The sequence below is a fragment of the Merops nubicus genome, unplaced genomic scaffold (genome assembly GCF_000691845.1).
Source record: "Merops nubicus isolate BGI_N331 unplaced genomic scaffold, ASM69184v1 scaffold52880, whole genome shotgun sequence".
Classification (NCBI taxonomy): domain Eukaryota; kingdom Metazoa; phylum Chordata; class Aves; order Coraciiformes; family Meropidae; genus Merops; species Merops nubicus.
In genome coordinates this window covers 7,910-17,747 of record NW_008585888.1, presented here as the reverse complement: position 1 = coordinate 17,747, position 9,838 = coordinate 7,910, and the positions used below count along the sequence as shown (strand labels likewise).

Genomic DNA, 9,838 nt, shown 5'->3' with positions numbered 1-9,838 from the left:
GAGCCGCATGTTGGGCGGGGGTACGTTTGAAAGCCCTGGAGGCTCTCGGTGTTATCTGTTGCACCTGAACTGGTAGCAACCGATTTAATTGTTGCATAGGATTCTGCTTTGTAATGTTAAGCTGGGATGTTTTTCTTGCTTATTATACAAATATAGATATACTGTCTTTCAGAGCGGAGCTTTGATAGCTGGATGGTTTCTGTGCGTGAATATCCAACCAGTACACATTTTAGCAACGAATCCAGCCTTTGGCAGTATCTCTGTGTATTATGAAACTGAAGTATACTGGGAAACCAGCCTGTAAAACTGCATCCTGCAAATATTGTTACATTTTTAGATCTTTTTATACTTGTGTATATATATATGTGTCTATATTTTTACATGGATTTGAAATTTCTGTTTTTTACGTGTGTGCTTGTTGTGACACTTCTCATGGTTATGCACATGAACAGATATTTTCATGCAATTCCATGAGGATTCAGGTACTTAAAGCAGAACAGACATTACATTTCACACAAACTTTGTTGGAAACTTGATGTCTGCATTACAGGCAGGGAACAGTTTTGAAACTTGTTTCCAAAGAAAATTTTGTATCGGATACATTAAGCTTGCTGTTTTACTGTGTCAAATGGACTGTGTGCAAGGACCTTCTGAATTTTTTGCTCTCTGCCTCAGAAAGTTCCACAGAAAGCTTAGCAACTCTTCTGCTGCCCTCCTCTCATGGAAAAAAAAGCATGATGTTTGTACATGGTTTACAGATTAAAGACATTCAGATTGTGGAAAAACTTCTGATGATGAACATGGCCTTCCTGTCACTAACTGACTTATCTTCTGTAAAATCACGCTCCAGATACAGAAGCTAAAAAAGCAAAAACTGAAGAAAATGAATCTGTGGAGGTAGAAGATGAAGATAAGCAGGATTCTGGAGAGAAGGAAGTGGAAGAGGAGGAGGAGGATGAAGTACCAAGTTTACCATCAGGTTTAACAGGTATCTCGTGTTCTCTTTTTCATACATGTGCAACAAGTCAGGGTATAACACTTACTCAGAGCAAGTTGCTGTTTTCTGACTAGCTTTTTAAGTGCTTGAATACAGGTGACCTGACACTGGTATCTGTACAGCTTTTACTCAGTTACTGTTCTTTGAAATTTGCATTATATACACGCTCCTGTTAGTCTTAAAATTACTGATGAAAATCTGTCTCAAAACATATCCCCAACTGTAGAGGAAGAAGTCAGGGAAGAGCAAGATGGAGATGTAGGACTGGTAAATTTTGCCAGCAGAAGGTGTGCACTCATGTGCGTTTTTTGCAGCTCTGTGTAATATTCTTAGGAACATTAATACAGAATATTTGTCAATGTCATTGGATTTTATGGTAGAAAGGAGTAAGAAACATCTTTTGCATTGATTTTTTTCCATCTAGGTCAACTTTTACTGGGTAATCTCAGAACAGGTGGAATTGAAGAAATAAGTTTGAATATTTTTGTTAATTCCCCCCTCCAGGTGCTTTTGAAGACAATTCTTTTACTTCCTTGGCTGGTATTGTCAGTGAGAATACACTGAAAGGCATAAATGACATGGGTTTTACCCATATGACTGAAATTCAGCATAAAAGCATTAGGCCACTTCTGGAAGGCAGGTAAGAAATAGGCCTTCTTAACATTGTATTGACCCCAAATGTTGTGTGCATGTTGCTGGGAACCTAAATACATAAAGTACAAGTTAACAAAGTGTATCTGTGTTGCAGGTGAGCAAATACTTGGGGTAAGCTCATGGAAACTGTGTTGCATTTGGCTTTGAAAGCAGGGAGGTGTGTTTTCATGAGTCTTGTCAGTGTGTCTCGGACACTGCCTCATGCTGTCACTAGAGACATGGTGACGGGTTGCCGTGGGCCTCATCAGCCACCAAGCTCTTAATACCAACTCTGCTGGTTTCCTTTTAGCCCTGTTTCATTTTTACTTCATCAGTGTTCAAAACAGGATTGTTCTTTTTTCTGAAGAATCAGCTAAGCCCTTTTTTTTCTAACTTTGCTGCATACAGGGATATTTTAGCAGCTGCGAAAACGGGCAGTGGCAAAACCCTTGCGTTTCTCATCCCTGCAATAGAGCTCATCTACAAGCTAAAATTCATGCCTAGAAATGGTAAGTCTCTGTTTCACAGCTGGATTTGACTGTGATGCAGCTGTTTAGGGAGGTGAGCGGGACAGGGACTGAACAGGTCGTGACTTGTCCCACTGATGTGTTTTTTAGGAACAGGTGTCATTATTCTTTCTCCTACTCGAGAGCTTGCTATGCAAACCTATGGGGTTCTTAAAGAACTTATGAATCACCATGTTCACACCTATGGCCTGATAATGGGGGGCAGTAACAGGTCAGCAGAAGCACAGAAGCTTGGAAATGGAATCAATATCATTGTAGCAACACCGGGAAGACTGCTGGATCATATGCAGGTAGGTAAAATATTGATGTCTAATCTGTGTTATTAAAACACAGTAAAATTCCTGTTCCTGTCTGATTCTGAATTCGTTCATCTTCTAGAACACTCCAGGTTTCATGTATAAGAACTTGCAGTGTTTGGTAATTGATGAGGCAGATCGTATCTTGGAGGTTGGATTTGAAGAAGAAATGAAACAGATCATAAAGCTTCTACCAAGTAAGAAAAAAAAGATTCGGTCTTTCCTGGAAATCACTTGACTAACATTATGTGTTTTTTATAACTCAGTTATTGTAGGAGAAGTCATTAATTTTTATAGTTCTCATTGTCTTTTTTTTCTGATAGCTAGTATATATTACTTTATTTAACATCACGTATCTGAAGGACAGTTTTCATTTGTACTTCAGGGTTATAATTCTGTTCGTGTAAGTTCCTTTTAATTTAATATCTACATTCTCTTATACATCTTGCTCTGCCTATTTATTTCCTACAATTCATTATTTCCTAGTAAGGCTTAAATGTAAGGAAAAAGGTCTTCTGATTTGCAGTTTGCATTTTCTTCATACCTCCAAGAACAGTGTCTTAAGGATGCTTAAGTATTTACCTTAAAATTTTCTTTTCCTAAATTTTCATTCAGTTATTCCTTGCAATTGAGGTGCTAAAAACATTCTCAGAGTCAACAAAGCTCTCCCTTTTATTCTCAAAACACAGGGGGAAAAAAAACCCCCACGGAAATAGTATTTAAAAAGCAGTGATAAATATTTTGAGGTTCCATTTTTTAAATATTAAAATTCAGATCTCCACTTTAAAAATACAGATACAGAAATCCAATAAATAACATCTTGTGAGGAATGTTAGTCCAGAAGATACACTGTTCATTGAGTTTGCAAGACAAACAGTAACAATGCACTTCAGTCTCGATATGTTTTTTCTTGTACAATCTTTAGTATGATTCCTTGGGTTGTTTTGGTGTTTTGTTTTTTTTTTTTTTTATTTTAAATATTAATGGGGATTAAATTTTATTTATAGTTAGAATTACAAGGTCAGTCTCTATTTAAGTCATTTGGGTTTTGTCTAAATTAGAGTGCAAATGATTATTAATATTTTCCCAGAGAGAGAGAATACTGTGTTTTGACAGTAGTTGTGATTTTGGGGGTGAGGGCAGCCTAAGTAAACATCTTGTGTAATCCATAATGCAACTGCACCTGTCTTTGTCAGGAGCAGTATGTGTAAATTAGAATTTAACTGAAAAGGGTAGAAGACTTGCTCAGGGAAGTTTGCAGTTAGATATTTTATGGACTTGCTGTTTGAATTCCTCTTTAAAAAATGAAGCTGTCTTTTAAAATAAATATTTTTTCAGAGCGCAGGCAGACAATGCTTTTTTCTGCTACACAAACCAGAAAGGTTGAAGATCTGGCAAAGATCTCTCTGAAGAAAGAGCCACTGTATGTTGGGGTTGATGATAACAAGGAAACAGCAACAGTAGATGGTCTTGAACAGGTAAGATGCAAATGTTGCTAAAAGGGTTAGGATTTGTGGACATATCAAGCCCTACGTGGTTTTAACTGGCTTGTACACACACTGTCTTAAAGGGCGTTTACCATCTTAACAGGCAAAAGCCATCAGTTGCCTAAAGGGCTTTTTTCAGTCTTCTGACTATAGTAAGTTACATGCATCTAGTCAATATTTGCAGGTTAGATCACATAAAACCTCATGAAATAGCAATATAGTTACTTACACTTGTCTCTGCCTATCTATATTGCACACTTAAGCTCCCATTGTGTTTCTTTGTTTTCCACAGTACTGACTAGAAATACATATTTCATTGTTGCTGCTCCAGATAATAGCTAAATGGAGCTGGAGGGCAGTTTGTGTTTGTGCAGCTGACATAACTGTTGTTATAAAATTAACTGTAGCTATATGTTACCTTAAAAGAGTAAACAAGTAGCAAGTAATTCCATAAAATAAAATTCTTGAAATCATAAAATGTAAGAACCCTGTTCAGGCTTTTTCATGCCTAACATCAGTAATTCAAAGTTCTTGAAATGATTTTTTATTGTATAAACTGATTGCACTTCACTGAACTTATACTGGACCATTAATTAAAAATTACTTCTTCATATTTCAAGTTAGTACAGTAAGTTTCTTGCCAAGTTCATCATGTTTAGGAGATCCATATACCAATGTGAAGGACAGACAATAAATTGAAGGCTTGGTCCAACACAGCTGGAAAAATGAACTATTTGGCATATTTGTTTCACAACATAACATTTCCCTCATTTAATTGTATTGCTCAAACAAAAGTTTGTTCCATACTGAGTCATGTAACAATACTTTAAAATTTTCCAGGGGTACGTAGTGTGTCCATCTGAAAAAAGATTCCTTCTGCTCTTCACATTCCTCAAGAAGAACCGGAAGAAGAAACTAATGGTGTTTTTTTCCTCATGTATGTCAGTGAAGTACCACTATGAATTACTCAACTACATTGATCTGCCTGTTTTGGCCATTCATGTAAGTGTTTTAATCATGGATTTTTTTTTTTTCAATTAATCTATAGTCTCTGTAAGTTGTTATTGACCTTGCATTTGCCTTCCTTATTTCAGTCCAGTTTCTAATAAAGAGGCACTTCTCCTCAAACTGCTGATGATCTTCCTTAGTCTGTAGAGGAAGGAGATAAAGCAAAGACCATGTGATAACAACCTTGCAATATTGTTAATCTTGCTGTTTTCCAAAGCAGGGCTGAACACCAATACTAACCTGTGCCCTGTGTATACAAATCTTTCTCCTTTCTTCCAACGGGTTGCCTTTTGCAAGCACTAAAACTCAGTTTGTGGGGCAAAGCTCTTGACAGAAGAATCCAAGCCTTCTGGTCCCTGAAATGTTATGTGCTTTTTCTAAGGCAAGGGTGATGCTTACTTTTACTACACCAGTTCTTACCATTTGGATAAGGTTTTTAAATTTTTTGTTAAAACCACAAAATGCATAGTTCAGGAGAGAGAATTGACTGAAAGTGTGAAACAGGTACAACTGACCACAAATGTCTGTTTTTATTTTGTTCTTTTGGGGATTTTTTTTCTGTACTTTGATAGAACTGTTACAAGTATGGGTTTTGTTGGGTTGGTTTTTGAACCTATAATCTGTGTAACATGATGCTGGACTTGCAAATATCCTTTTTCTGAACTTCAGGCCCTCCTGAAAAGAATGCATACACAACCAAATTTTTAATGTTCTTGGAAGGTAGCAAGATAACCTCTGAAATACCACTTCATGTAGCCCTGTGCTGTTGGCTGTGATAGCAGTGTTTCTTCACTGTGAAACAGTCCTGCTTGCTCTGTACAAATCCATGATATGGAAAGATTCCCCAAATTATTTTCTGGTTTTGGCAGGGATATATAGTATGTGAAGTGGGAAATGAGGTTCAAGCTTACAAGCTGGCAGACTTTATTTTGGGTTTATTTAGTTGGTATTTCATCCTTAATGTGTTTCCTTTTAGGGAAAACAGAAACAAACCAAACGTACTACAACATTTTTCCAGTTCTGTAATGCAGAATCTGGAATACTGTTGTGCACCGACGTAGCTGCCAGAGGATTGGATATTCCTGAAGTTGACTGGATTGTCCAGTATGACCCTCCAGATGATCCAAAGGTAAGTTCAAGAAATACAAAAACTTCACAGCAATGATTCAAATGACACATGTCATTGGAAAGAGAAGCTGAAACTGCTGCTTGACAGAGGTCAGGATTCAGCCATGTTCAGATCTAGCCACTGTTTTTTTCTGCTTCACTTCACCAGCTCCTAGGAGATGCTGCACCTAGCTCAGACCTTCGTTATCTTTTTGGAGAGTTGCTTTTAAAAACATTATTCTTTGTGCTGTTAAATCAATTTAGAATGTCATCAGCTAAACAAACACTTACCAGGAAGAGTATGAGTTTATGTATGCGTCCCTGAGTCTCCAAATAGCTTTTCCAGTGACAATTAGATTTTTATTTAAGTCAGTCGTCTTATTTGAGTAAATGACCAGTGTAAACAAGCAAAACTCAAACTCAGAAGTTTTGACAAATACAAACAGCAAATACACAAAAAGCAGAGTTTAATTTTCAGTTACAACAGACTGAGGTTTTTTCCCTTTCTGCAATAACAGGTAAAATACTTTTAGTCAGGGGTTCTGCCTCAGCCTAATGCTGATGCTTCACATCTTCAGCACTTGGTTACCTTCATCCATCTGTCAGTGCTAAGAAAAAGTCTTGAAAAATAAGGAATGATGCATTACACTATATTAATGTTACATTTGGGGCGGGGGGACGTTGTGAACCTGTTTGATTATTACCTGTTTGAAAGACTGATTGGACTTGCTGTTTCTCTTCTTTCCAAAAGGAATATATTCATCGTGTTGGTAGAACTGCCAGAGGCATAAATGGCAGAGGACATGCTCTGCTCATTTTACGACCAGAGGAATTGGGCTTTCTTCGGTACCTAAAACAAGCCAGGGTATTTTATTTTATTTTTCTGTTGTTTTATTTAACTGAACACATGACTTGAAAGTCAGCAGCATGAAGCTAAATATTGAGTGTATTTGTAGTTGCTTTGCAACTGTGTAAGTTGTGCTGCTTAAATAATAAATATATTTCCTAAGACCTCTCTGTGGAAGGATACTGGGAATTTGACCATCCAGAGGAAATTAAAACCTGGATGTTGCTTGTGCAGTTTTTATTTGTTCTATTCAGAGTCAATTGCATTTTGTTCAATTCCAGAAGAAATGTAGCCTTCTTCTAAATTTAATCATTTTAATATGATAGAATTGCACATAGTTTCATAGTTGGTCTCCTTATGGGCTTGTTTACAGAGTCTTGCCACTTGGAACTGAAGTGGTGTAGCTTCTAAAGTTAAAAGCTGAAGTGGTAAAAATGTCATACTGAGAGCATCTTCATAGTGATAATATTGGCATGTTGATGTAAAAGCACTTCACAGTTAGAGCTCTGGTGTTTAAAAACAAATTTACTGTTATCTAGGTCTTTTTCTATTGTCTTAGGTCTTAAACACATTCGCTTTTTATACAGTATAAATAATTTGGTATTTTAATTTTTTTTTTTTTTAAGGTACCACTAAGTGAATTTGAATTTTCGTGGTCAAAAATTTCAGACATCCAGTCTCAGGTATGAAACTACTTAATATTACAACTACTCTGTATAATCATTTACATGGAGAATGTTAGTCTATAATGACTGCAGTTTTAAAATGTGTACTTGTATGGAAGAGCTCCTGTAGGTGAGTACTATGCAGTAAATGCTGCCATATTGTCCCTTGGTGACCGTAAAGTAATAAAATGTTTAGAAATTAAAGATCAGTTTTCATAACTAGTGCTAATTTGTCATTATACAGTATGAATTTGCTTGTAAGAATTGTGTTTTTGCAGTGTAGGTAGTTCTGTAGATGTGAATTTCTATTGTTAGTTTGCAGAACTAGACAGTAGAAACTAATCTTTCAATAAGACTTCTGTAAAGCTTCTTTGCAGTAACTTAAATTTAAAATAGTAGGCACAAGCAGTGAAGATACTTCTTAGAAAAAGATGTTCCTAGGAAGGAATAACTAGGAAGTAATGATGTCTAACTTATTTTTAGTATGCTGAATTAGTGTATGCTAAACTTCAAATGAGATGCTTGGATGTAGAGTATTGGAAACTCTTAGCCTGCAACAAATAAAATGTCTGTCTACACTTGCACATCTGCATTCTTTTCTTAGAATTAATATTGCTTATTTTATAATGCACCATAACAGATAAGACTACATAGAGAATGGCATGGAGTGGTACAGTTCAGATGTCTGACTTAAAAGTATACTCTCATTGTCCATTCATCCTCAATACACAGAGTTCTGTGGTATGGCTGCAGTTTATACTCCTTCCTAACCAACTGGTTTTTAGTATTTCTGAAAATTTCCATATTGTTGAGGCCTTGTACTGTAATTTAGTTTCAGGCTGGTTTTTCCCTTTATTAGTTCATAAAAGCACTCTGATATTTGTATGTGCACTCTGCTGTCACAGAGCAGTTTTGCTGAAGTGAATAGTGAATGTCACTGCAGCTCACACAGTAAATAATCTGGTTGAATATCATTGATACACTTGTTACAGCTATAATTGGGTATGTCTTTTTGGTTTTTTATCCCTCTCACCAGCTGGAAAAACTGATTGAGAAGAACTACTTCCTTCACAAGTCAGCCCAGGAAGCATACAAAGCTTACATTAGAGCTTATGACTCCCATTCTCTGAAGCAGATCTATGATGTCAATAACTTGGATCTTCCCAAAGTCAGCCTTTCGTTTGGTTTTAAAGTTCCTCCCTTCGTTGACCTCAGTATCCTTTTACTGCAGTGGTTCAAAGCTCAGTTTGTGTGTTATGTTAAGTGTAACTTACTGAAGTGCCTATACTACTTCACATGCTGATTTTTTTTTTTTTTCTTATTGCTATTAACCACATAAATGCATCATGCTCCAACAATAGTATATTAAAGGAAATGTTACATAGCAAATAGTAAAACTGGAATAATTGCCTTTGCCTACAAGCATGTAAAAAGGAACCTTTCAAATTTAACCCTTACAATACCTAAAAAAGCAAAATCACTCCTTTTTAAGTTCTTTAACCAACAAAATTCTAGATGTGAACAGCAACCATGGCAGAAGACTGCAGAAAAGAGGTGGAGGTGGGGGATTTGGTTACCAGAAATCAAAGAGTGTCCACAAAGCTAAAATCTTCAAACACATTAGCAAGAAATCGGACGGTCGACAGTTTTCTCGTTAATCATACCTTCATTAAAGTGGCTTGTGGCATAGGGATAGATAACCTTCATCAAAACCATCTAGCAGTTACTTCCAATTTAAACTGCTCCTCTTCATATTTTTAAGGGTCTTTATGGTTTTGCTTCTGGGAACATCTTCTATCTTTTAGTTCACAAAGACTGCTTGGAAAGGAGCCTGAGGATAGAAAGGCAGAATATGGCCAGCTAATTTTTCTATACTTGTAAGGAAGAAGATAGTTAAATATTATTAAGTCAATACTAGAGAAAGTTATCTATTAAAGAAAAAAGTAACTTCATATTTTGTAGAAGAATTTGTTCTACATTTACCCTTTTTTCTATCCACACCTCTGAAAATTTTAAGGGCAGATTACAGTATGATATTAAAAATAAAAAACATGCTCTAGGAATCACTGAAAGGCTTTTTAGTGCTATGGAACTCTGCTTTGTCCATCAAATATGTTGAAGATTTTTTTACAACACAACATACCTATGAATAATTAAGGCTGTGATTATTTCCAGTCATGGTATCTGTGTAAAAAGTATAGTGTCCATGCTATAAAAAAAATTGGAGCACTTCTGGGTCATGCTTCATACTGTTTCTTTTAATGCTGTGAT

The 9,838-nt window shown here is 36.2% G+C and overlaps 1 protein-coding gene across 1 annotated transcript; it reads left to right on the top strand.

Moving 5' to 3' along the window:
- Nucleotides 1–850: 850 nt before the first annotated feature.
- DDX18 (DEAD (Asp-Glu-Ala-Asp) box polypeptide 18) lies at nucleotides 851–9,225 on the top strand (the record flags this gene model as incomplete). Its single annotated transcript, XM_008948459.1, has 12 exons — nucleotides 851–988; nucleotides 1,502–1,637; nucleotides 2,039–2,139; nucleotides 2,248–2,447; nucleotides 2,536–2,650; nucleotides 3,792–3,931; nucleotides 4,781–4,942; nucleotides 5,925–6,077; nucleotides 6,807–6,920; nucleotides 7,529–7,585; nucleotides 8,604–8,781; nucleotides 9,083–9,225. Coding segments are annotated over 12 exons (1,637 nt in total), but the record flags the coding sequence as incomplete, so codon positions are not given.
- Nucleotides 9,226–9,838: the final 613 nt, after the last annotated feature.